Genomic DNA, 27,351 nt, shown 5'->3' on the forward strand with positions numbered 1-27,351 from the left:
TAATAATAATTGTATAGCACAAATTAAATAGCACAAATAATTACACTTTTTAATTATCTGTTTAAAAAAAAATATTCGGCAAATCAGAGAGCAAAAAAGAATATTAGCAATATTTTTATATAAGTTAAATAAATATATATAAATATATATATATGTATATATATATATATATATATATATATATATATATAAAATAGAGTCATATATAGTCATATGCTTTTTTAATATGTATATTTATTTCTATGCATGTATGCACATATGTGTACATAAACACGCACACACACAAAATTAATTTAAAAAAATATATAAATAAATAAAAAATTATATATATAAATATAGTGTTTAGTTTAAATATTAACACACAATTATTGCTGTAATAGATATTTTAAAAAATTTTATTAAAATTTAAAATATAAGATTTTCGTACGTTTTAAGATTTTATGATGCGATACATATAAAAAGTGCAATTTTTAATAGCGATTATTTTGCGTTCATGACGGACAATTGCTTCTAATAATAAGTTGTACAAATGTGTCACATTTATTAACGTATAATTAAATTTTCAAAGTTTTATTGTTCATTGCAATTTGCGAGACAACTACCTTAAAAAAAGAGGAAGAAAATATCTTGTATTATTTTTGCGTAGTTGTCGATAACTCTTTTTTACATACATTAATTATTTTAATAATTTCTTATTAATGCTTCTCCTACTTAAAAAAAAATATATTAACAAATATATTTATATGTGCATCTCCTACTCATTTATGAACTTTTCTAATTAATTATATATATTTTGATAGAGAATATAAAATAACTTTTTACTTTATTTCATAATTTTTCGTTATTCCAAGCAATAAAGAATTATGATTAATGAATAAATTATATTCTTATTATATTTTTATAGAATTTTTTCCACATGACTTAATTTTCAAAATTTACTATGTTGAAAAATTAATTATTATGTTAGACATCTACAATATTGAAATAAAAAAAAAAATATTTCATATTATATTTAAAATTAATTTTGAATAAGGTTATAATTATAAAAAAATAAAATTTTTTGTTTAATTTAAAGAATAATAATTTTAATTATGAAAATGTTTTGGATGTGTCAACTTGTTTTAATGTAATTATTAACGAAAATAAATTATATAATGAAATACATTTTGTAAAATCTATTACTCTCTATAAATAATGTTAATGACACATTGGATAAAAAATAGAGAAAAATCTTTGCAAATCATAAAAATAATAATTTGAGTGACAAGTTATTGAAAATAATATAATGTATATTAGCTACTAGTAAAAGTAGTTACTTCAAAAAAATTTCTTCATTAATAAATGTGAAACGACGAACAAAACTGCTTGTGGAGTTAGTAGGAGCTAAAATTTACATGAAAATGAATTATAATATGAATTGCGAAAAATTTTATAAGTACATTACGAATTCTGAAAAAATAGAATTATTAAAGAGTGTATTAAATAATAAGAAGTTTCAAAATTAAAAAGCGTAAAAATAATTTGTATGTCGCAGTCCTAATAATATTGTATTTTAAATTTTTGTTCTAAATAGAGGATTTGTTAGTATGTAAAATGCAAATATATAATGTAAAATGTATAATATAATGCTAAAAAAAATTTAGAGTATAAATAAGTACAATAAGAACAAGGATAAAATGCAATTCATAATAGACACAAATAAACGAAATTTGTTATACTGCGGCATATCACTCTGCTCTCTCTCACCCCTCCCACCACTCTCTCTCTCTTTTTTTTCTCTGCCTCTTCTTTTTTTATTTTTTATTTTTTTTGGTCGATCTCCGGACGAACGGAGATTCTGAGATGGCAACCCTGCTTATATTCATATGTCGAGATACATATGTAGGTTCGTTGAGTTCGTCCTACGCTCGATTGTCACGACCCGAGATTCGTCCAAGGTAGTCAAGAAAAACGAGAATTCACTGTGCATGCTGAGTGTTTCACAACAAATCATATAAAGAAGCAGTCTTACGATCGCTTCTTCGTTGCGGTGACGCGATCAAATCAACTTCATCTCTCTCCATAAGGAAAAATATAAAATCCTACTTAAATAAGTATGCAGGTTCATCAGATTCAATTGATTCATGCAGACATAAGCAGAACGACTCGATCTATTGTAAAGTTCTTATTTCATTATCAAAGATAGAAACAGACTGATTATTCAAGAATTTTAAATATTTTCATGGGCGAAAAAGATACTTTTCTTTAACAGATCGAATTTTTATCGCAAGCTGTGCGCAATTGACGCGGGATTTATGCGACGTGTTCCAATCTTAGCCTTTCAATACTATATTGCATCATTGACCTTCGCACGTATGATTAAACTGTTAGATAAGAGAGAACGTGCGACACACGTAGGATAAAGTAACTCGTAAAGAGAAATACTTTTTTATATACATTTATATAAAAATATATACATGTGTATATATTTTTTGTACCTCAAAGGAAAATCTGTGTAAAAAAAAATGTTTCAGGAACGTATTTTGCAACATTAAGAAAATTTTGTAAATTTTTTTCTACTTAATTCTACTTGTGCAATATACACGAATATAAATGATAGATTTGAGATTAAAAAGAAAAAAAAGGCAAAATAAAAAAAGATGTCAATTTGAAACATTTGAGACAAATATTAAACATATATATAGTCGTCTATTTTCCCAAAAGCTGAAATAGTCGTCTATTTTCTCTTCAGGCACAATATATTTGATACTATAAATATTTATCAAATTGCAGTGCATTATCTATAAAGATATCCGAAAAAAGATCTTGCACAGGACTACATAAACACACATTTTCATTTTCTTTTTTTTTACAAGATAAATGACAATGACCAAACTTAAACCAACAGCATCGATGATACAATTTCATCAACAAAATTTTTAAAATCTTTTTCATATTGCACTCCATATTGCTGTACTCATTAACTAGAAAGAAGAGCAACTATCGATTAATTATCGAGAGAAGCGCGTTTACGAAACATCTGAATGAAGAGGCGTGGTAACATTCATCACGTCGAGTCAATTCACATATGTATATGTTACTCGAGACGGCCGCTTTCTTGAGAAAAAGAAGCTCTCCTCGAGAGAATTCGTACCATCTTGTTGGGAAATAGTATCCCTTGAGAGCGAGCGCGGTTTGCCTTTCCTTTCTCCGAGAAAGAGGAATTCCCGTCTCGAAACAAGCTAACGTTATCCGCCGACGACGATAATGCCGAAGATGTCGAAGACGTTCGGACGACTTTGGAGTGTGCGGAGTGACAGCAAGAGACTTACCGCCTGCGGCAGAAACGTGCGCGCGTAAACGAGGTTGTCCTTGAGTCGCCACGAGGAGTCGTTGTCGCCTTGGTAACGATGACGATGACGTTGACGGCGCTCATTCCGAGCACTCTGCCACGGAAAAAGCCATCACCGCACTGTGGCCATGTGCCACAGACCGAGATTCAAGATACTGAGCTGCGGTAGGTCCATGATCCGACCTAGGCCGCTAGTGGTAATCTTGGTGCAACCGTACAGATCGATATACTTGAGGTTCTTCATGCTCTCGGCGATGATGTATAAGCCTCGATCAGTGAGTCGGCTGCACTGACCAATGTTGAGAGTCTCGAGATCGTGTAAGGTCTTGGCAATCTTGCAGATACCCTCGTCGCTGATCTGGCAGGCGGACAGCGATAAAGTCTTGAGGTTGAATAGACCTTGAGAAATGTGCACGAGAGCTTGATCGCCGATCTTGTCGCAGAAGGACACGTCGAGCGAGGTGATGCGACTACCGCCCTCGGCCAGATATGCCATACCGATATCAGAGATGTTGTCGCACGAGCGCAAATTGAGCTCGCGCAGACTCTGCATTCTAGCCAGATGCTTGACACCAGAGTCAGTTATGCACACGCAAAAGGACAGGTTGATAGACTTGAGGGTGGTGAGACCAACAGATAGATGCTTGAGTGCGTCATCGCTCAACCGTTGGCAGTCCTGCAAACTCAGATGCTCCAGGACGAGGTTGCCATCCGCGGTTTCATGATTCAGCCCAGCCAAATGAGCGATACCCAAGTCGGAAATGTGCCAGCAGCTTCGCAAATCCAGCCGCTTGAGCTTCTTAAGACCCCACGCGATCAGCAATAGACCAGTGTTGGTGATGTTGCAACACCCGCCCAATTCAAGATGCTCGAGATTCTTCAAGTATTGCGCTATCCTGCTGAGCGAGGTGTCCGACACTTGTTTACAGAGCGACAGATTAAGCTCGGTGAGATATGGGTATTCCTGGCTGAAAGCGTTTGTGAGACCAGAATCGGTAATATTATAGCAACCGGACAGGTTCAGTGCCTCGAGATTCGGCACGCCCTTGAGTACATCGCTGATGCCGCGCCGCGATGACAGTACCTGCACCCTCTTGACACCGCGTCGTACCAGGCTGGCGAATAACGCCGGCGCTTGTTTCTTCAAGTGCAGTCGCGCCTCGACTCCTCGCCAGACCGAGCGATAATAAGCGGCGTCGCGCCACGCGGTGCATACCTGCGCGGCGCGTCCCTTGTCGCATACGTCTAGGTAACTGAAGATAAGCGCGAGGATCTCCGGATAAAGGCAGGACACGTGAGTGCTCGCGGCGGGCTGGCCGTGGGTCGCCACTTTACCGCGTTGGAGCACCTGATGCGGGTGCAACTGATGTCGCGACGAGATGCCGCCACCCTGGCCGATCGTATAGGACGGCAGATCGCGTAGGCCGCCGCAGCCGGCGTTGCCGTCGGTGCCGTAATGCCTCGCCGCACCCGAGTTGTGCTGAAGGATCGCCTGGCTCTGCGGCGTCGGTATTGCCAGGTGCGGCTGATGCAGGTGATAGAAATGGCCCGGGCGATGTAGCAACGTCGTACCGCCGCTCGGCGTCAACGGCATCGGAAGTTCCGTCATCAACAGCTGACTCTCCTCCATATCGCCGTCGTCGCCGTCGTCGTCGTCGTTGTCGTCGTCGTCGTCGTTGTCGTCGTCGTCGACGCCGTCGTCGTCGCCACCACCACCGCCGTCCCCGCCGCCGCCACCGTCGTCGTCGTCGTCCTCGTCTTCCCCGTCGTCGTGTTGACCGTCTTGCGACCCCGTCGCCGCTGCCGCCGCTGGCACTTGCCGAGGCCTCACGCGCGGCGACTCCGCCGCCGCAGTGATCGTCGACGACGAGCGAGCGATCGTCGAGCGCTCGTCGTGTCCTTGCCCGTCGCGATGATTATTCTCCTCTATCTTGAAAACTTACTTCGTCTTGCTCGTATCTGTTCCCACTTCTTTTCGCACTCCACTTCTTCCCGATCTCCAATCTCTAATCCTCGTCCCTTTTAGGTTAGGTTAGGTTATGTGCGTCGAACTCGTAGACGGAGTCGCGTAACAAAAAAGCGACTTTTCCTTTATCTCGCGCGAACTTCACGCGGCACAATTTCTCTAGGCACACATATATTTAAACGATACAACGAATGTCACGCGCGCGCAACATTCTCTCTCTTTCTCACTATTGATCGTGGTTATCGATCGTCGCGACAGTCGACAGTCGCCGCGATATCACCGCATCGACACAGATCGGCGACGCGGGGCGCGTGATCTACAACGTGATCGAGTGAAGAGGGAGGGAGGCAGGAGGAAGGAAGAGGAAAATTTATCTCGCGAGATCGTCGGAAAGTGAAGAGATAACAACGCGGGAGAACGCGGACACGCGATTTCGATTATCGTCGAGAGAGTTACTTTTCATTAAAGTACCACCACTCTCTCTCTCTTGCACAGGTATATATAAAAAATGCACTACCTATATATCGCGTTATAGCCACCGTCTGGAACTCTTCTCCGTTCCTTCTTCGTCCTCGTCAGTCCCACTCGCGTCGCGCCGAGAGAGAGTCTCTCTCTCTCTCTTACACTGTATATCTCTCTCTCTCTTTCTCTCTCTCACACCCGCCCGCCTCAACGCGCCTCTTTGCACTCATCCGCGCACTCCATCCTTGTCGCGCGCACCGTAGTCACTTCCTCTACCCTCTCGCTCTGTCCCGTGAGCCGCGACGACTGGCTGACTCTTTTTGCACGCGAGACGACGGCCACTACGACGACGTATACCGGTGTGTGTGTATGTATGTGTGTGTGTGTGTGTGTATATATATATATATATATATATATATATATATATATATATATATATATAATGTGTGTATATATATATATATATATATATATACGTAGGATCGCTTACGCGCGTTTCTTCTTCCGGCGGACGATAGAGCACCACCACATATGCACAGACAGAGCTCGCGGAACTCACATACGTGTATGTATATATCGAAAAAAGAAAAGAATGTAGACGCGAAGAACAATCAAAGAGCGATTTCGCTTCGCTCCTTCACCCGTATATATCCCCGACCAACCCGGTCGTGGCGATAACTTCGCCGTCGTCCCCGTCACCGTTTAACGTCGTCGTCCTCGTCGTCCGATGCCTCTTACCGATGCGTCCGGGTCACTATTACTACTCGTACGCGGGATAACCGCGAGAGCGGCGCATCACCAAACTACGAACCGGTGCGCTGCTAGCCGCGGACTGTTGTTCCGTCCGCCCGTACGTAGATGTCGTACCGCGGTTTCGTCGGGCCACAGGCGGAGCGAGCCCCGCCGATTGGCCCGCGGCCGCGTCACGTGACCGCACCGGCGAATATCGATTCGGGTTGCGCTGCGGCGGCATTTTTAAGTTTTCGTTTGCGGCGGGCGGGCGAGCGAGACCCGTAGAAGGGGGAGGGGGAAGAGGAGAGAGAGAGAGAGAGACACCATGCGCACAGCGCACATACCGTGTATCACCCCTTCCCTCCTCCTCTCTCTCTTCTCTCTTTCTCTCTCTGTCTGTCTCTCCTTACTTCTCTTCCGCACCCCTGCCCTCCTTCTCCTTCACCACCGGGCCACATTGCGCGTGAGAGAGACTATCTCGTTCGCCCCTCCCCGTCCTCCATCCCCCTCCAGAATGCCGATTCGCGTTGCACGATATATCAAATAAATACTGAATTCTCTTCGTTGTGTTCCCTTTTTGCCATCTTTTTTTTTTTCTTTTTTTCTTTTCGTTCTTTGTCTCAAAATGACAAAACACATGTCGCGCGCATGCAAGACATTGTATCGTAATGTTGGTCTTTGTCGCCGGAAAGAGTTTTTGAAAGTTCAAATGAGGGGCCGGCGAGATAATTTCCCCTTATCCGTCGCCTATTTTTTACGCGCCACATCTTTGATTTCGTGCATCGATCGTCCCCGTCGTTCGATCTCGACTCGGTTCTCTCATCCTCAATGCGTACTCCGTAAATAATGCCCCGGCGTATAATACCCTGTTATGATAACACTCTCTTTTTTTCAGACCTTGCGAAAGGAATAAGTATATCGGGAAAAATAAACATCTCGTTGACCGCTTATTAAGACGCACATCAGTGACTTTAGAGAAGGTGATGATAAGAGCGATAAATATATTGAGACAAGTTGAGATACAGAAGGGGAACTCGCATAATGATATCTTTGAGTCACATCTTTCAGGCAGGCTAATAAGAATGTGCGAACGAATGATTGTGAGCGATGTGACTGTTTTTGCATAATCGAATACTCGAACAATTTTTTGCTTGTCAAGAATGCAAGATCAACTTTGTTTAATTATAAGGCAATTTACGACACGATGTAATTTCCGTGACAAAATGGAGAGGGATTTCGTACAATATAGATTTTGATAAATAGATGTGCAATAAGATTACACACACACACACACACACACACACACACACGCACGCACACGCACACTCACATACACACAGAGGACGTCCGGAGTCAATCGCACGTCAGTCACTCGTCGTGTGCAAATAGAGCAGATAAAACCGAAAAGAAAAGTCCTTTACATTTTTTTTCTATAACGCTTAATAAAAAAGTTATTATTGAGTGAAATCTGGCTAATCATTGCATACGATAGGTAATGCGATTGACGTCGGACACCCTGTATATATATATGATTTTTGTACTAATTAGACATATATTAAATAATTATATATGTATAATATTTGATATATAATATTTAATATATTTAATAATTATGTAATATATTTGATTAATTTTAATTACATTACGTACGGATTTCTTTAAAGATCTTTGCTCGCGTTTACTGGCACAGATAGGATATTTAAGCAATGCGATTCATTTTGCGAAACGATTTGCACGCTAATTAATGAAATTTTAGAATCGTGCTACACATTGGAGATGTCAGTAGAGCGTTTCGATCGATCCGAAACACATATATGTGTCTAGATGAAATTTTTGTATGCATATTTGTATAGATATATACATCTCGTTGAAATTTATATATCGATAATTTTCTCCTCTAGTGCATAATATAAATAATCCAATCCAAGCAATTAAATATAATAACACGACAATGTGTATAATAATTTCACCGACTGTGATAAGATAATTATATTAATAAGATAATTATTGAAAAAAAATCGGATGAATAAAAGACAAGGCGAGAATAAGAATATTATCATATAAAGTCTACCTCTAACGAATAAAAGCATATATAAGATTTTCGTCTAATTATATTCTATATCGATAATAAAACGCCTCTTCAAAATTATATACTGGGTGTGCGGCAACTTTTGACTCGCAGTATGAAGGTAGATTGGGTCAAATTGAAAAGAAAAGTCCTGAATCATTTTTTTGTATAACGCTTAATAAAAGAGTTTTATTATTGAGTTATTATTGAGTAAAGTCTTGCCAATCATCGTCGATCTTTAGCCAAGCGCACGTTAGTGAGTCGCGCGCTTGATAGTGTGCGTGAGCGTTCAGCTGTTACAGCGGCGCACCACTACTAGACGCGTGGCTCACTGACGTGTGTCCGGCTAAAGATCGGTGCTGATTGGCCAGACTTTACTCAATAATAACTTCTTTATGAAGGGTTATAGAGAAAAATAGTACAGGACTTTTCTTTTCAGTTTGATCCAATCTATCTTCACATTTCGGATCAAAAGTTGCCGGACACCCTGTATATATTCATTTAAAAAAATTATACGATATATATTTTTATAAGTTAGAAATAATTTGCATATGACATTAGGGATCAATACATGCATACAAAGCTCTCTTGAAGATATCCCTTTGGTCTTTCTCTTTTTTCGAGCATATCCGTTGCTATTATTTAACGATTTTACCAGTAGTATTTTCTCTTGTTTTTTTACACATATTTTAGTTAGATTATTTAAAGAAAACATATCCAATTTGGAGAAAAAATTTTCCAACTCAATAAAGATATAGGAATGAAAAAAGCAATACTTACATTTAATACATACATGTAGATTTCTATTTATTTATAATCGTAGTATGTATAATAATATTACAACGTCGTAACTGTACAATAGTAAACAAGATGAATATGCTCGATTGAAATACTTCATGAATAATATGCCACTAAAACTGGCAAGTAGATAATATGTACACATTTTGTAGGATGCCGCTTTATTGCCTCTAAGGGAGATAAGTAATTGATACTAAAGGAAAGAAAAAAAAAGAGGAAAAGAGAAACAATGGCTAATGATATTAATTACAATTATAATGGGGAGAGGAAGGAGGGGAGGAGTAGAGAGTAGGTACATGCAGCAGTATTACACAGTGGCAGCTGGCGACATTATCTTAACTATTATCACAGATTAATACAGACAGCTTCTGTCATAGCTGGACATGACCGATCATCATTCGTATTTTATCGACTTGCTATCTACCCTTCTGCAATAAATATTTAACTGTGTGTATATGGGCGTGTGTGTATATGGGCGTGTGTGTATGTTCGTCGCAAATGCATGGATAATTTAAAATACTTTTTTGCGATATCTCTCTCCAAGTATATATATAATTCGGACGCATAGATATAAACTTCTTTTCTCTGGTATAGAGCCGCTATTATGCAGATAGATACACATTAAACGATATATAAAATTAAAAAGTGACATATATATGTAATACTGTTTAATATTTTATTGATGCACCCAATTAAATATTATGTATTCCGATATCTTGAAAGTATAATAAAGGGCATATACATCTTTTACTGGGGAAAATCACTTTCAATAATCAGAGAAAATTGCATCTAATAATTTCATTAGGTATTTAAAAAAAGACTTTAAAAAAATATTTTTAAATATAGTAATTGTCATATATATATATATATGTGCAAATTGTATGCTCAAAATCTATAATTTCAACATATATTATACATATATATTATTTATAATATATGTTATATATATTTTAATATTAATAGTATGTAATATATTTATAATATATATTATAATAATATATATAATATTATATATATTAGTGTAAAAAAATTTAATTATAAAAGTCGGAAGAAAAAATTATAAATTATGCTTACTGTGTAAATTTCATAAATCAAATCGTGGTTTTCAATTTGTTACGACAGTCTTTTGAATTCAATAGAAAATATGTCGAAGTTTATATGGCCAAGTTTTTTTTTATAATTTTTAAACAGTATGCACTCTTTTTGTATATTAATCAATACATTCAGTTGTGCCTTAATGTCCGAATCTTTTAGAGTGCACTGAAAGCGTCATCAAACTATATATATACAGGATCCTTAATTTTACTAAAACATCCTACGTTTTATTTGGATTAGCTAATAATATCCGTTGCTCGTTTGTTCAAGAAACTTTAATCCTACTCACTTTAAATACAATTTATTTAAAATATGGTAACTCATGGTCGAAAGTGCAGCAAAACTCTATGCAATGACCAAAATGACTTTGGAAAGATTAACGAAAGATGTATTTTGTGAAGGAGCGTTCATTAGTTACGTTATTTAATGATTATGCGATACGAAACGCGCGCATGTTTATGTGACAATAATTTTTAATATTTGCATGTGTATATATGTGTGATAAGTTACCCTTTCATAAATGTTATAAATGAATAGGCCTTTGTTCCTAAACGCAGCACAAAAGGAATGTTGCATAGACAATCGTTTTCATTAAATAAGCCCTATGCGCTCGCTCGATATTCCGCTCGATATTTAAATACAATATCTACTAACATCAAAAGTTTGCCTTTTTTTTTAGTTAGCATACAATCTTAGGTATCATAATTGGAATACAAAACTCACAAAAAAGTTGGTGTTAGAAAATATCAGGGTTTCCAGCGTCTCATGTCTGCTAGTGATATTAACACATGCTCTCTGTTTTATTCTGTCCTAATTACCGTATCAAATAATATTTTGTGAATAAGGAGTAGCATGTTTATACAACGCTCGCTAACAACATTTTTTCCTGTGCTGTTTTGTGCTTTTCCTCAAATTGACTGTCTCGTTGGTTTGTATGGCTTGCCGCTCCTTGCGTTCTTTTTTGGTCCGCAATACTTGCCGCGTTATTGCCATGAACATCTACAAATAACACATTATTGTAATTTGTATTTTCACTTGAGAACCTTATTAATTTCTTAACTTACACATTATTGTAAATTTCTTAACAAAATATGAATTATCTACAAATTTATTTACAAGTATCTTTAAACTTTGACAAATAATTACTTGTGTTTATAATATACTCTTGGTTGTATGTTACTTTGTAAATAACAATGGCAATAATTAAATAGAGCTTAAAATTTGACCTATTAAAATTATAACAAAGAGAAGAAATTAGAGTGACATACTTCCTCGACATTAATGTTGTCCTTGGCGGAGGTTTCAAACAACTGTATTCCCATTTGATTGGCGAATCTTTGCGCATCCTCTGTTAACACCACTTTCTGATTAGGTGCATCATTCTTATTTCCTACAAGTACCCTGTTAACCACATCACAATTCTGTTCGATTTCATGCAGCCATCGTTTAACATTCGCGAATGTATCACCGCTGGTCACATCATATACAACTATAACGCCGTGTGTTCCCCTATAGTAAGTTGAAGTTATTGTCCGGAAACGTTCTTGTCCAGCGGTATCCCAAATTTGCAGCTTTACTCGCTCACCATCTATCTCCACAGTTTGTATTTTAAAGTCCACTCCTATCGTAGTTATATAACTGCCGTTAAAAGTATTGTCGGCAAATCTCAAAAGTAGCGAGCTTTTACCTACACCTTAAAGACAAAAGGGAATATATTCTTTACATATATATTAAATAAGTGTTTATAAAAATAATTTTCAAAAAAAATATACAAAAATGTACAAATACTTTTTTTTTAAACAAACATTAGTGCCATGATAAATATATATTTCTACATTATTTTATAAATTATTTTTATAGAATATCGTATTGTTTATATAATTATTTAAAATAAAAAGAAATATATATATATATATATAAATGTAGATCTTTTATTATATTTATAAATTAATATCAATAATAAAAAAAATAATTGATTATGGCAAATGAATAAGAGTGATAAAAAGTTCGCAGATAGTATCCCTTTATCACTTTATTATCTTATGATTTCTTTCCTTTTACATTGCAATGTGCCTAATCCCCTACCACTAGCCGTGCCCTACAGGAAGAACAATTTTCACATCATGAAATCTATCTAAGCCATGCCAACAGTGCAGCGGACAGTCAATGTATACATGTCATCAGACTCATCATTTAATAAACTGGCACTAGTGGTAATGATAGGCGATTATCAACGAGTATCACACAACACTTGACGCATAAATGCTGTGCGATCCGTCATTTCTCTCTCTCGCTCTCCGAGAGCGAGAGAGAGAGAGAGAGAGAGAGAGAGAAATACGCAACTGCGAGATTTCTTTAATTGCGCGTCTCTGTACACGCGTTACAGTACGGTGATGCTGCATATATTTAATATTTACCACTATCTCCAATGATGAGCAGCTTGAACAGATGATCGTATTCCCGGGCCATTTTAATCCAAGCTTCTTGATGATGCCGCGGGAGAAAATGACGAGAAAGATCCTCACGATGATGCGAAACTCTCGACGTTTTCCACAGGCGGGCGTCCACGAGACGAGAACGGTGTATACCTACCTACCTACCTTACCCCCGCACGATCTTGAGCAGCGAGACTCGCGGATCGGAAGACGACTGCGATATCAAATGATCGCCATGTTTATACGCCGCGGTATCACCATTTATTATCATCACGACGGGAAAAAAAGGCTCTGCGCTCTCCCTCGTTCAACGCGACGCCCATCCCACATCGAATTGTCACCAGCCTGTCACCGCCGCCATATTCCCCGTCTCGCGATCTCTCGTCTCGCGTTGGCGTTTTCAACGACCCCGGCGTTTCATCGTTCCTCAAGCCCGATATTCAATCGCGATCGATCGCGTTATGCAATTGGTGGATTTCTGGTGCGGTTATTTGAAATTTGAATAAACGGATAAACGGACCTTTGGAAGAAGATAGAGATGTAAATAGAAAAAAAAGCCTCGTCTTTTTTTTCAGTTTTCTTTTTTGTTTAAAGATATTTAATATATTTTTAATATATTTTGATTATACTCAAATTGATTTTTTATTATTTTTAACTTTTTAGATGATAGATTTGAATTATTGAATTATAACCATTATTATTTTAAATGTAATTCGCATTTCAATTGGGTATATAGTTATACAATCACTATTTTTAATTAAAAAAATTTTTACTATGCATCTAATTGAAAAAATTATCCGAATTACGTTTGATTAGTAATTTGCCGGAAAAGTCTCATTAATCCATTAAAATTACTTTCGAAAAAAATAAACTAAAAAACATAAGAAATTGTAGTTTTTTTTATCAAATTAACAAAAAAATAATATTATATTTAAGAAATATAATAAAGAAAAATTTGTTTTCTTTTCAATAAAAAAAAAAATGTTTTTTTTAACTGTTTTTTTCTATTAAAAAAATAATTTTTTACACGTCTAGAAGAAAGCTTTTCAACAAGAAATATACAATTGATTATTAAATAGAGAATTTTTAAAGATCCTAAAATTTTTCTATTTGATATAATTAAACCGGGTTTTTAATGGCTCTGGTGTTTAATTGCTTCTCAAATTCAATATATTCAATTGCGATCGATTGCATTATGCGATTGATGGATTTTTGATGCGGCTATTTGAAATTTGAATCTGTGAATGGACTTTTTTTGAAAGCAAGCTTTTCAGCGAGAAATGTCACACAATTGATTATTAAATAGAGAACTTTTAAAGACTAAAATTTTTTTATTTGACACTTAGGCTGGATCCACAAGATAAAGAATATTATTATTATTATTATTATTATTATTATTATTATTATTATTATTATAATTGTTATAATTTATTATTAACAATAAATATAATTTTATGTTACATAAAAGTATAAAAAACTTTTACACACAAAATTAGTTTGTATGAACAAGGGCACAAGATTTTCTTCAAATTTAATAATATAATTTATCCCATATCATTTGTTTTTTTCAAATCCAGATTATAAGTACAATTGTAGTATTTATAATTTAATTTTAAAAAATTTGCTAATTATGTTAATAATAAATAGATTATTTTAATATTTATAATAAGTTATAGTGACTTTTTATTATTATAAAATTAAATTTAAACAAATTTATAGAATTAAATCTCTCACCATCGGCGATCGGTGTCATTAAATGCACTGGTGCAGAAAGTTCAGTTACAAAGAACAAAAACAAACCTATAATCAACGGGTTTTGTATCGGATAAATGTACTGATTGAAGACACTTTGATTAACAAAAAGAAAAAAGATTAAAACTAATAAATTATGAGAGAAATAAGGAAGAATGTGACAAAATCTTAACAAAATGAGAATTATTTCTACATTGTATATATTGAAATATCTACACTTGAGATAAAATGCTTCAAATGTCGCGTATATCTCTTGTAGACGTTACAGTTTAATGTCGCAGGGAAGATTGGAATATTTTATAATATATGTGAGATTTACAATATAAATATATATATATATATATATATATATATATATATATATATGTTTACAATATATTTATAATTTAATATATATATATTTTACAATATTTATTAAAACATACAAGATGGCATTCTCAGCGCGTATCTCGCATAAAAGCAATAAAATCTCGTATCATTACCACAATATCTTTGTGATATGTTTGTTAATATTTACACTGTTCATTGTATTGATCTCAGTGTATCATATTTTCAAATTTGGCAATACGCAGAAACATACCGAACATATTCCAATAACGCTGAATGACATAAATGCCTTACCCACTCAAATGTTATCTGCCGACTTGGCTATGAGCGATGCCACCAATTCTTCCTGCACATATTTTACTTGTTTCAATGTATATCGATGCGGAAGTCGGGGAAGTAAACTTCTGGTATATGTCTATCCACCCAAAATATACTTGGACTCTGCAAGTAGACCAGTAACAAACCAGATGACAAGAGAGTTTTATCAAATTCTGAGTGCTATTATTAATAGTAAATTTTATACACCTAATCCATATGAAGCTTGCATTTTTGTTCCCTCTATCGATACTCTCAATCAGAATAGATTAAGATTGCAAGAGGTCTCTCAAGCATTAAGATCATTACCCTTGTGAGTTTCATCTTAATCATTCATTAACTTCTAATAATTTACACTTTCTTTTAATAGAATTTTGTTTACGGTGTCTGTAGCTGGAACAGAGGAGAGAATCATTTAATTTTTAACATGGTACCTGGAAGCGTGCCAGACTATAACACTGTCATCAATGTACCAGTTGGAAGAGCAATGATTGCAGGTGCTGGAATGTCATCTTTGACATACAGGCCTGGTTTTGACATTAGTTTACCAGTATATAGTCCATTAATAAATAATCTCAAGACAAATTACAGTAATGGGAGGTAATTATTATCTATATATACTGATTTTTATGTCATGCGTATATAATACATTTGTTATATAAATTATTTTGCATTCCAGAACATGGTTAGTAATATCTTCACAAATCAATATTAATACTGCTTTTGAACAAGATTTAATGGAAGTAAAAACGACATATCCAAAGGACATTCTGATATTAGGTCCATGTCTACATTTTAATCCCATGAATAATACAATACGTTGCGTCAGAGAGGGCATATACAAATATCCCGATGTCTTGCAAGTAATATATATTTATAATTACTACAATTTTTTTCTCGATATATAAACGATGAAGATCTTTTATACTTTCTCAGTCGGCAACATTTTGTCTAATAATCCGCGGCGCTAGGCTTGCCCAAAGCGCACTTCTGGATGCAATGGCAACTGGGTGTATACCTGTAATTATAGCTGATTCTTTAATGATGCCTTTTCATGATGTAATCGATTGGACTAAGTAAGCAATAACATAAATTAAAATCTGTAATATTTTTATGTGTGATATACAGTTATATTTATGAATTAATTTTTATTTATCTTGTGTGTCAGAGCTGCTGTTTTTGTACGCGAAGTTGATATTTTATTAATAATACACCTGCTAAAAAAGATATCCCACCAACGCATCATGGAGATGCAAGAACAGGATGCATGGCTCTATGATCGTTATTTCAGTACAATGGAAAAGATCACGGAAACTACATTAGAAGTACTCACGGATCGCGTATTTCCGCATTTGACACGAGATTACACATATTGGAATGTGCCATCTTATAAGGTGGATAAAATGAAATTGAATTATTAAAAAAAAAAAAAAACGTCGAATTTTTCATATGCCAAACGAATTGTTTCTTTTACAGAGTAAACCTTCACCTCTCTTTTTACCAATAACTGCTCCTAAAACACGCGGCTTTACTGCTGTAATATTAACATATGACAGACTGGAATTACTGTTCCTGTTAATTAATAAACTTGTAAAAGTACCAAGTTTATCTAAAGTTCTAGTAATTTGGAATAATCAGCATAAAAATCCACCGCCTTGTAAGAAATTTTATCTTGACTGCATATTTTTAATCTATTTATATATGTCTTATATTTACACATTTTATCACATTCTCTGTATAACTTAACATACAGCTACAAGATGGCCAAAAGTGAATAAGCCATTAAAAGTGATTCAAACGAAGGAAAACAAATTGTCAAATCGATTTTACCCATATGATGAAATTGAAACTGAAGCAGTATTATCGATAGACGATGATATTATTATGTTAACTGCTGATGAAGTGGAATTTGCTTATGAGGTACTTGAATGTGAAGTATTTCATATTATATAATCTTTTGAATAAGATCGTATAGCTAATTTTTGAGTACTAATAAAATTTATCATGCTTGTTTTTAGGTATGGCGAGAATTTCCAGACAGAATTGTTGGATTTCCATCTCGTATACATATGTGGGATAATAGTACTAATTGTTGGAAGTATGAGAGCGAATGGACAAACAGCATCTCTATGGTTTTAACAGGAGCAGCTTTCCATCATAAGGTATATATTATAAACATCTGCGTTGTTCTCTTTAAAATATTATGAATCCAATTTTGTTATCCATTTTTTACTAACACATGTTACAGACTGCAAAGATATTGTTATAGAAATTCTTGGATTTTATTTCTCCTAGCCAAAAAAAAAAACAAAAAAAAAAAACGATATCCCTTCTTATTTTTATCAAGAATGTACGGAAAAATTAATTTAACAAAGTAAATTATATAATTCCTATATAATTTTTATTAGCATTAAATATTATATTATTATACAAAACTATCTGATATTTCTTTCAGTATTGGAATTACTTGTATACAACAGCCATGCCTGGAGATATAAAAGAATGGGTCGACGAGCACATGAATTGCGAGGACATCGCGATGAATTTTCTAGTAGCAAACGTTACTGGAAAAGCTCCGATAAAGGTAAGCAAACATCTCTTGGTTCCTTGACATTGACATTTTCCTAAAAAATTGCATAAAACTTTGTGCAGGTAACACCAAAGAAGAAATTTCGATGTCCCGAATGTACCAACACCGAAATGTTATCCGCGGATTTGACGCACATGGTGGAACGTACACAATGTATAAACAAATTCTCCTCTATTTATGGAACTATGCCATTGGAATCAGTCGAGTTTCGCGCAGATCCAGTACTCTTTAAGGACGTGTTTCCCGAGAAACTAAAGCGATTCAACGATATAGGCAGTTTGTAATTGTGATATATAGGTATAATTTTTATTAAATTAATGAGGGAAATCAAGTTATGAAAAATGTATAGATTTATCGATCAAAGTATGTAGAATGTTGCAGATTATAATAGATAAAATAGTCTATACAATGATATGTTTAACTATCCTTTTAAGAAAAATGAAAGTTTTGATAAAAATGAAGATTTTAGTAATATGGTACCTCCATCTGAACCGATTATGAAATTGAATATTCTATGTATATATATATATACAATTGTAAAATTCCAAGAGGAATATATAAGTGAGTAGAGAATACAGTGGACATGGAGCAGTGTGACTCAATGGCAGAATGCCAGTTAACTGAGATCCTAGAATCGAGTCCTGTTAAGAATCCAAGGATATTTTTCCTCTGCTTAAGAAATATCTTACAGATTTCAAAAGTGGAATACATCTCAAAAGATCTTGGATGCTTGGTGATATCTCAGGAATAAATCAATGTCAGGAATCTTCCATTTGAGAGATATTTACTTATTCCTAATATCTCCCATCAAACATTCAAGATCTTTTATAATTATATACATATGTATTATATATTAAATCGTTTACGTCTTGGTGGATGGAGTATTTGTTTATAATGCAAATAAAAATTACTTTTAAACTGTTATCAGGATTCATGTATTTATATGCACAAGTTTACAAGTTAAAAATTTAGGAAAATATATGTGTATTTCGCAAAATTGTGACTGTAAAACGATTAAATCTGGCAGTACTGTTATGTGTGAACCCCATGAAACAAATTGACGCGAATCCATATAAAAATTTCATATATAAAGTATTTTAGGCTACGAGTTATTTTTACAAAACCTTTTACATCACAGATAATATCATTATTTTACTCAGACTTTGCTTCAGATTTTAACTTGAAGCAGACACCTTCGACAATAGCTTTCTTACCTACCTCGTGCGATGGTAAGGCCGACATATAGCTCTACAAAAAGAAATGTGGTTTTTAATACATACAACTAATTTTATTTAATAATAATAATGTTAGAAAAAAAGCAATGCTTAGAAATAAGAATATTCTACATATGTAAATATATAGGGTGTCTCAAAACTACCGGACTTCCTCTTAATGGCAGATTCCTTAGAACATTTTAAGACGAAAATTCTAACATAAAAATGTCGAGGCTATAATAGTTTTTAAACGGGAAGCAATTATATTTTATGAATGAGAAGGCTGAGATTTCGCGCACTCAGGCACGGCGAAATAACAGTGAAATAATAGTGCTCTATAAATGGGATACTTTTTTTATATTATTATGATTATCGTATAAATTTATAATTGTATGTTTTCTCGCTTCTCTACGCATTGCATAGTATATTTTCTTTACAAATAATGAATGCGAAAACTAAAAACATCTCATGAAGGTGTTTGCCATGATATGCGAGATAAATAAATTGTGATAGAATTAGATTTGACAATTATTTATTTTGCATTTTGCAATATTTTGGAATCTTAATAAAATACAAATTGTAACATTTTCATAACATGTCATAGTAGACACCTTCATTGTAATATTGATCGATCACTTTGACAGCTGAAGTTGAAACATCGCAAATTTTTGAATCATTTTTTAAATGCCTTTAGTTCTCGCATCCATTATTCGTAAAAAAAAAATGCAATGCGTAGAGAAGTGGAAAAACATATAATCACAATACTATTATAAATTTATATGCTAATCATAATATCATATATATAAAAAGCATCCCATTTATAGAGCACTTTTTTCACTTGTTATTTCGCCGTGTCTGAGCGCGCGAAATCTCAACCTTCTCATTCGTAAAATAGAAATTGCTTCCCGTTTAAAAACTGTTATAGCCTCAACATTTTTTTATTAGAATTTTCGTCTTGAAATGTTCTAAGAAATTGCGATTAAAAGAAAGTCCGGTAGTTTTGGGACACTCTGTATATTGTTAAAAAGGTTTTGTTTTAGTAAATTGTACTTAACACAAAGAAAAAATGGAACATGTACCACTGGTGTACGTCGACATGTATTCATGTAACCTATTATCATGGAATTCGTAGAATGGCTCCAGAGAAAATCGCCCACTCCTTCTTGTGGCGAATAACGTATAGTGATCACACCGCCTAGTTTCTGTTCGAGTCCATAGAGAAATTTCGAATCTAAAGGGAAAACATGAAAAGATTATCATTCCTTTGATTAATCGCTCCACAATTGTTTATACTAAATCTATAATGCACCGATAAAATCTACGTTCATCGCTCGATGGAGACTCGTAGTCGGACAAGAGGTATTCGAAATAGCTTCTGCAACTGTACGCGCTAACGAGGTGCGCACAAGATGTTCCCCGCAACCTGATGTGCTAGCGCCCACTGAATAAGAAGTATCCTTACAAGCCCAGGCACCACAACCCCATACTCCAGCCTAATATTTAGGAAATATATAAAATATGGATATAAAAATCTATGTACAAGAATTTATGTATCAGAATTTTAGAAAACTGTGGATGATGGTATAATAATAGTTATGTTTCATGGACAATTTCTTATAGCTATTATGCCGTGCAAGCTATTATAAATTAATATTATACCTGTCCGACTCTTCCAGGATATTTCAGAATTATACCACCACTCGAGCAAGCCGCAGCAATATTCCCATCGTCGTCAACACATATTGCACCTACTGTGTCCATCCTTTTCTTAGCACACTGCAATATAATAATCTCTAATGATAATTTCATATAATAATAATCAATAAATTTTATTTATAAATCAGTATAAATAACTTTATACCTTTTGAACTTCTACACTACTGTCTTCCACTTTTCTTTTATAGTGTTTATATATTTTTTGAGCTCTCACTGGAATGCAATATTAAAATATGTAATATTAAATTGTACAATTAAATTGTAAATTGTACAATATTATATTGTACATATTAAATAAATAAATAAATAAGAGATGCACTGACAAACAGCAAAACTTACACAACTTACAAATCTCTCAGAAATAAATTTATTAAAATCTAATAAAGATTTCTTATACAAATTATGCATACTTGATATTAATTGTTCTGGTGGTAATGTCTGTATGCCCATCTCATGTGCCCAAATATGTGCACCATTTCCAACTAAAAAGCTAATATAAGAGATGGAGATGTATGAGTATATAAACATATATATATAATTATTATAATACAATTAATAATCTTCAGAAGATAAAATGTGTTGAACATTGAATGTGTACCTAGGTGGGATTCGGCCATATGCAAATTTAATAGATTGTTGTTCGCACAAACGCTTTGCCAATAGAACTGGATTCTTTATTCCACTAACTGCACCGATTGCACCATACTGCAAACTATGGCCATCCATCACGCTTGCATCACATTCTACTGTTCCATTCAAAGTGAGATTTGATCCAAATCCAGCATTTGTCATGGGTGAATCTTCTAACACCATTACTGTTTCCACTACTGCATCTAATGCATTGCCATTGGATGTCAAACTTTGAGCTCCCTTAAAAACACAAAATTACAAAAACAATTTTTGGGTGATTTAAAAATTATATATAAAGTATCCCAAGACACTGAACACTCTTTTAATATTAAATTTTATTATCAAAATTTGAAGCAGTTTTAATAAAGAAAAATATCGAGAGAAGTTATCATTTTGTTTAAGTTTCCAATTTTTTCCCATTATGTATCTTTGTAACAGTCTCAAATTAAAATTTTTTTAAAGTAAACTGAAATTAACTGAAAAATGTAGCTTTCAATCTTTCTAGCTTTATCAATCTTTTAATATCACAAAATAAAACCCTTTTTTTAATCATTTGTAAATTATTAATATATTTGGATATTTTAATTTAAAAAAAATCACCTCCAAAATTGCTAGAGAATCTGCTATTAAAGAGATATTAGATAATTTTGAGATATTTTATATATAAAAAAACTAAATATATATTATAGTTAATTAAGTCGTTTAAAAATCTTACCACTTTGCATGCTTCATGGCACAACTTTTGATATTTTTCTTTAAGGGATGCAGAATGCTGCCCAGCACCTGTCAAAAAAGAATTCCAGCATTGTTAGTAATGTAAATATAAGAAACAATTATAAATCATATCTGAATTAATTACATACCCACATGCACAGCAATAAATCCTTGCTTAATATTACTCATGAAAGTAGATTTTGTTTCTTCTAATCAGCAATATGTATTTTTGCTTTGTTTTTACACTCGAGTACAAAATTCTCAGCTAAAATATCACTGATATGATGAAAGCAATCAAATTACTTGTCATTATAAATAATAGTTATTACAGGTATTTTTTTACAATAAAAAAAATACATTTTTAATATAATAAATTTTGGTATTTAATAGATTTTGCTCTGCTTCATTTAATTAAAAATTCAACTATAAGTTTATGCAGCAATAAAAGCTAAAACATTTTTAGATATCCAAAAAAATTATATATAATTATAATAATTATAATAGTATGTTACATATAGTTATAATTATATTATTCTTATAAGAACTTGCATAGTAAATTTCGTATAGATTCTCTCAGATTCAAATTCAGTCTTACATTTGTATCTTGATGTAAACACATGAGCGAAGACGAAGATAGAAAAAAAAAGACAACATTCCAATTCCGATCAAAGTGAAATCTCAAAAAGCTGTTTGGATCTTCCTAAAGGCCGTATTACACTGCGCATTAAAAATTAAATAATATAGATTGGAATTGGACTAGGCCAATTTCACCATCTTCGGTTAGATTAACCGATGGCAGGGTGGCAACTGAAATGATAAGAATGCTTGATTTTCATTTACATCTATTTTCTGTTGCCACCCTGCTGATTTTAACCGTCGATTAACTTAACCGAAGATGGTGAAATTGGCCCTTAATTTTCAATCTGAAACTTTAATGCGTCGTGTGATACGGGCTTAAGGGCCATTTCACGTGACAAAAATTTTAATTGCAACCGTAGAATGTAAATAAATTGACCAATCACAGTCAGGCATTTTCAAACGTAGTAAGAATATTCGATTGTGATTGGTCAGCTTGCTTATGATTACGATTAAAACTTTCTCTTTCATGCGCATCAGCCTTAATGTATGGTGTTAACGTGGTTATAAACGCGATAAGCTTCGTCGTCACTGGTTATGTTCGAGAGACATTTGTCACATTTGTAAAATTAATTATGTGTCGTGGATGACGAATTGTGGTTATTTGGAAAACCGGTTGAGAAGAGGGAACACCGGCTACAACGCTCGTTCCCATATTCGCACGCGTCGAATTAAAGGAGCAACGCTCGAGTAAGTATCGGCCGAAATGGATGCCGCGCATATCGCGTGTAACCCTATATACTTTTACCTATATACTTTCAATTATATTCGGCGAGATTTATCTGTCTGGTCGATGATAATTTCGCGCGATACGAATGATGATGATGATGTGACGACAATTGCTTTTAGGTAAAATACTCGCAATCTCGACGATTTTGACAGAAGTCGAACGAAAATACGGACCAGTGTTTGCATATTTTTGCCTAATTACAGATATGATGTAAGTATCCGTATTTGAATGTAGACGAGAATCTTTCTATGTAACAGGGTGTTTCAAATACGAAATACTTTGACAAACTTCTAGGGTATACTCTTCATGTCAAAAAAAAAAGAAAAAAGTTTATATAAACTCATAATCAAATGTGAGTGGTTTTGAAGATAGAACCAGTCATATGACTTCCACATTCCTCAGACTTGAACCCGTTGGATTTCTATCTATGGGAACATGTAAGGCATTTATTTGTATTTGAACCGATAACGCTATTGATAATGAAGAGATGCTTCGCCAATACATTAATGCTTGTGAAACTATATGGTATTATCTGCGAACCTTTGAAATGGTTCGACAATCTTTACTTTACCGTGTCAATGCTTGTCTTCAATTAAATGATAGCCATTTTAACCTTTTATTATAATTTAAATATTTATTTTTGATTATTTAATAATAAAATTAACAGAAACTATAACTTTGTAACTATTCATATTTGACTATGAATTTTTTTTTTCTTTATTTTGATATGTGGAATAGGCCTTAGAAGTTTGTCTAAATATTTCATAAACATCCTATATTTCTCATCGTTAAATGTGACTTTTTGATTGTTAGCTTGAGATAAATATAAAATTGTTCAATTGAATGAGAATGTATTTAATATTTGAGGATGCTCAAATGCATGTAATATCTCCATTTTTTTTTTAGGTTGAGCTAGAATAAGGCAGTATTGTGAATGTGTTGAATGGACAATAATACCATTGGGATATATAGCTTTCTCGACAATGACAATGATATTTGATTTCTTGAAGAAAATCTTTGGATGGGCAGATGAGCATTCTAAGAAACGAAAGGCTTCCGGGGATTACAATTTTGAGGGAGGATTTCATACGCCAAAGAGATTGAAAACCAATTGCAATACGGCACGTATGATGGAGGATTATTTCGATATCGATGATAGCGATGATGATGATGATGTTGTATTTCTGAGCGAACAGAAATGCTCGCCGACAAGATCGTGTGCCAAGTTGAATGGCACTCACAAAAAACATCATTCACAATCTCATCAATGTCACGTGCCAGTTGCATCTTCCGTCTATAAATCCACATGTTCTCCATTTATGTCGCATCAATCGAACAATCATAAATCTACCATGAGCCATGTCAATCATAAACACAGAATGCATGACACTGGTCATAAATGTCCTACGTTATGCAAAACCAATCAGTTGAAAGAGAGACATCAGTACGAAGAATTGCTACACAATTTCCTTCCAAATAGGATACATATACTCAAGCATAAATGTGCGGAGCACACTTATATGCCCAAGCCCATAGAAGTGATCGATTTGGAGAAGCGCTCGGAAGTTGTTGTATCGCCTAATGATAAGATTCGATCTGTTACCACCAATACTCCTCTCACTGTACATCAATGTACAAGAGGCAACTTGTCGAGCTGTACTAGAATAGATAAAGGAAAAGTTCCTACTTTAGATTATAATAAAAAAGATACCGCGTCGTATTTACAACCTTTCAAGATATCAATTGATTTGCCCAATGTTAGTAGTACAGTGAGACCTACTCCCGCGCCGAAACCGCCTGTTAAAGTCGTTGCAACTAACTCGTTACGCGACGAGCTGGCCGCGAAGGCAGTCATGAGGCAAGATTTTATCCCGCAAGTAGCCAAGAGATACAACGAGCGGATCGAGCAGCGGCACAAAGAAGCCGAGGAACTGAAAAAGATGACCTGTGTCCTGTCGAAGCACAACAGATACGCGCGTGAAGCGGCTCTGGAAGAACAGCTGGCACGCTCTATGAGACTATGCCTGGCCGTTCTGGATGACAGAGAGGAACCGGAGGAACCGGCGTTGCCGGTGCTAACCGACGAAATGTTACGAGAAGTGAGAAGTGCTCTCGTACCTTGTCCACAAGACGAGGTTCTTGCGGAAGGTTTCGGCCTGAGGATCACGCGAAAGGACATCCATACGTTGGCTGGCTTAAATTGGCTGAACGACGAGGTGATAAACTTCTATATGAATCTGTTGATCGCCAGAGGCACGTCCTCGAATAAATATCCGAAGGTACACGCCATGAATACGTTCTTCTATCCGAAATTGCTCTCGGGCGGTCATTCATCTTTGAGACGATGGACCAGGAAGATAGACATATTCGCGCAGGATCTCGTTGTTGTGCCCGTACACCTCGACATTCACTGGTGTATGTCGATAATAGATTTCCGGGACAAGTCGATTACTTATTATGACAGTATGGGCGGCAATAATCCAAAATGTCTGGCGGCACTAAAGCAGTATCTGCAGGATGAAAGTCTGGACAAGAAGAAATTACCCTATGATATGAGCGACTGGATATTGCAGTCTGCCAAGAATATTCCTCAACAGATGAATGGCAGTGATTGCGGAATGTTCTCCTGCATGTTCGCCGAGTACGTCTGCGCGAACAAGAAAATAACATTTACACAGGATGATATGCCGTATTTTAGGAACAAAATGGTTTATGAGATACTGAAAGGTAAACTTTTGTAAAGGAGCAGACTAATGTTAGAGGAAACGTCTGCGTGGTAAAAACACTTAAGCGATTTGATGCTATAGATAATTATCTGGAAATAATCGGTAATTAATTATATTAATCATAAAAAGAAAAAGAGAGAAAGTGAAAATTACTTAATTGATTTTTTATATTCACAAATATACTTTTGTCGCAGATTAAAGAAAACAAAAATGGAAATTTCTTTAAATCGAATTTTTTTTTTTTTAAATAAACTTCTATTTTGAAACGGAAAGAGAGAAAGAAAAAGATGCGTTTACATTGTATAATGATTAATTCTGTAATTTTCAAATAAATTGTAACAAATTTGCATACACATAGATAGTGTACTATACATAGATTTGAGAAAGTTTTTTCACTGTACAGACAGAATGGTAATCCATAAGTTTCATTATTTTCAGCAAATATATATTGTTATGGACGAAAAAATTGCAACATTGTTTTTTAAGAATAGAAAATAGGGCAAGAATCATATGAAACATCACGATTCTTGATCTAAAACAGAATTTTGCAATCTCTTTCTGTCTGACAGTATGTTTACACCATTTTCCGTTTGACTTATGTACATTGTTTAGCTGCTTCTGAATTAATTTATACGTAAAGTAAAGTTGTATAGAATAAAATTATATTATATTAATATATACTTTGTCTACCATATCAATACAACAATGACTAATATTAATTCATTGTTTTTAAATAAATAATTTTAATGATGATTTACTTAAGACAATACATTATAATTTGCATTATGATTTCAAATGTAAGATATATTTATGTAATATCTTTTTAATTTTTTCTTTACTTTTTTTTTTAATAATATTTTGTATAATAAATCATTTCTTTTTTTTCCATCTTCTTTTTTCTCTCTTTAAAAGATGAGCACATATGCTTTTTTTATTTTAATCATACCAAGCATAAGAAAATATTAAGAAGTTAAGAATTATTTTTTTATAATCATTATATATGAAAAGAATCTATTTTTTTACTTATATTTTAGATTTTTTTTATTTATGTAAATATGTATAAATTGACATTGTAACAAACTTAAAGGCGTGTTCATTATGTAAATATATATAA

At 34.2% G+C, this 27,351-nt stretch overlaps 5 protein-coding genes across 7 annotated transcripts in view; 2 read left to right on the forward strand and 3 right to left on the reverse strand.

The window, feature by feature from the left end:
• The window catches only part of LOC126852676 (F-box/LRR-repeat protein 14), a 56,807-nt gene extending 50,218 nt beyond the window's left edge, over positions 1 to 6,589 (reverse strand). The window contains exons 1-2 of one of the 2 annotated variants that reach the window (XR_007687864.1): positions 6,250 to 6,589; positions 3,312 to 6,100 (exon numbers count right to left, since the gene is read on the reverse strand). Coding sequence is in view for 1 of the 2 variants with exons in the window: in XM_050597706.1 (XP_050453663.1) it covers positions 3,444 to 4,961 (1,518 nt within the window). In the remaining variant the exon portion in view is untranslated. Of the gene's footprint in view, positions 1 to 2,601; positions 6,101 to 6,249 lie in introns of those variants that run through there. The other variant, XM_050597706.1, reaches the window with a different exon arrangement.
• Positions 6,590 to 9,340: 2,751 nt separating this feature from the next.
• LOC126852688 (ras-related protein Rab-35) lies at positions 9,341 to 13,287 on the reverse strand. Its single transcript, XM_050597726.1, has 3 exons — positions 12,870 to 13,287; positions 11,721 to 12,145; positions 9,341 to 11,451 (listed from the first exon to the last, which is right to left on the reverse strand). Exons 1-3 carry the CDS (start codon positions 12,919 to 12,921, stop codon positions 11,323 to 11,325), a joined length of 606 nt encoding a protein of 201 aa, XP_050453683.1. The 5' UTR covers positions 12,922 to 13,287; the 3' UTR covers positions 9,341 to 11,322.
• Positions 13,288 to 14,682: 1,395 nt separating this feature from the next.
• On the forward strand, positions 14,683 to 18,890 carry LOC126852668 (exostosin-2). Its single transcript, XM_050597691.1, has 10 exons — positions 14,683 to 15,594; positions 15,675 to 15,881; positions 15,961 to 16,144; positions 16,218 to 16,357; positions 16,450 to 16,675; positions 16,758 to 16,938; positions 17,035 to 17,201; positions 17,300 to 17,443; positions 17,737 to 17,865; positions 17,934 to 18,890. The coding sequence occupies exons 1-10, from the start codon at positions 15,068 to 15,070 to the stop codon at positions 18,153 to 18,155; spliced, it is 2,127 nt and encodes a 708-aa protein (XP_050453648.1). The 5' UTR covers positions 14,683 to 15,067; the 3' UTR covers positions 18,156 to 18,890.
• LOC126852683 (threonine aspartase 1-like) lies at positions 18,783 to 22,919 on the reverse strand. The gene is made up of 10 exons (XM_050597717.1): positions 22,695 to 22,919; positions 22,295 to 22,410; positions 22,147 to 22,214; positions 21,400 to 21,671; positions 21,212 to 21,291; positions 20,947 to 21,014; positions 20,745 to 20,861; positions 20,395 to 20,578; positions 20,165 to 20,316; positions 18,783 to 19,119 (listed from the first exon to the last, which is right to left on the reverse strand). Exons 2-10 carry the CDS (start codon positions 22,332 to 22,334, stop codon positions 19,024 to 19,026), a joined length of 1,077 nt encoding a protein of 358 aa, XP_050453674.1. The 5' UTR covers positions 22,335 to 22,410; positions 22,695 to 22,919; the 3' UTR covers positions 18,783 to 19,023.
• A 357-nt stretch (positions 22,920 to 23,276) lies between these two features.
• On the forward strand, positions 23,277 to 26,911 carry LOC126852671 (sentrin-specific protease 1-like). Of its 2 annotated transcripts, XM_050597695.1 has the most exons (4): positions 23,277 to 23,471; positions 23,631 to 23,721; positions 23,806 to 23,948; positions 24,418 to 26,911. In XM_050597695.1, exon 4 carries the CDS (start codon positions 24,495 to 24,497, stop codon positions 26,250 to 26,252), a length of 1,758 nt encoding a protein of 585 aa, XP_050453652.1. In that variant the 5' UTR covers positions 23,277 to 23,471; positions 23,631 to 23,721; positions 23,806 to 23,948; positions 24,418 to 24,494; the 3' UTR covers positions 26,253 to 26,911. The 2 variants fall into 2 exon arrangements, with proteins under 2 accessions (XP_050453652.1, XP_050453651.1); XM_050597694.1 differs by lacking the exon at positions 23,806 to 23,948.
• The last annotated feature ends 440 nt before the right edge of the window (positions 26,912 to 27,351 follow it).

The sequence above is a fragment of the Cataglyphis hispanica genome, chromosome 11 (assembly GCF_021464435.1).
Source record: "Cataglyphis hispanica isolate Lineage 1 chromosome 11, ULB_Chis1_1.0, whole genome shotgun sequence".
Taxonomy (NCBI): Eukaryota; Metazoa; Arthropoda; class Insecta; order Hymenoptera; family Formicidae; genus Cataglyphis; species Cataglyphis hispanica.

Coding starts and splice junctions, on each gene's coding strand:
- LOC126852688 (XM_050597726.1), bottom strand. CDS start 12,921: ATGGCCCGGGAATACGATCATCTGTTCAAGCTGCTCATCATTGGAGAT. Junction 12,146..12,869: donor GCTCATCATTGGAGATAGTG/GTAAATATTAAA, acceptor TTTGTCTTTAAG/GTGTAGGTAAAAGCTCGCTA. Junction 11,452..11,720: donor ACAACATTAATGTCGAGGAA/GTATGTCACTCT, acceptor TGTTATTTGTAG/ATGTTCATGGCAATAACGCG.
- LOC126852668 (XM_050597691.1), top strand. CDS start 15,068: ATGGCATTCTCAGCGCGTATCTCGCATAAAAGCAATAAAATCTCGTAT. Junction 15,882..15,960: donor ACAAATTACAGTAATGGGAG/GTAATTATTATC, acceptor TTTGCATTCCAG/AACATGGTTAGTAATATCTT. Junction 17,444..17,736: donor GAGCAGCTTTCCATCATAAG/GTATATATTATA, acceptor TATTTCTTTCAG/TATTGGAATTACTTGTATAC.
- LOC126852683 (XM_050597717.1), bottom strand. CDS start 22,334: ATGAGTAATATTAAGCAAGGATTTATTGCTGTGCATGTGG. Junction 20,317..20,394: donor GATGAACGTAGATTTTATCG/GTGCATTATAGA, acceptor TTTTCCCTTTAG/ATTCGAAATTTCTCTATGGA. Junction 19,120..20,164: donor CATGTCGACGTACACCAGTG/GTACATGTTCCA, acceptor TTCTTTTTGTAG/AGCTATATGTCGGCCTTACC.
- LOC126852671 (XM_050597695.1), top strand. CDS start 24,495: ATGACAATGATATTTGATTTCTTGAAGAAAATCTTTGGATGGGCAGAT.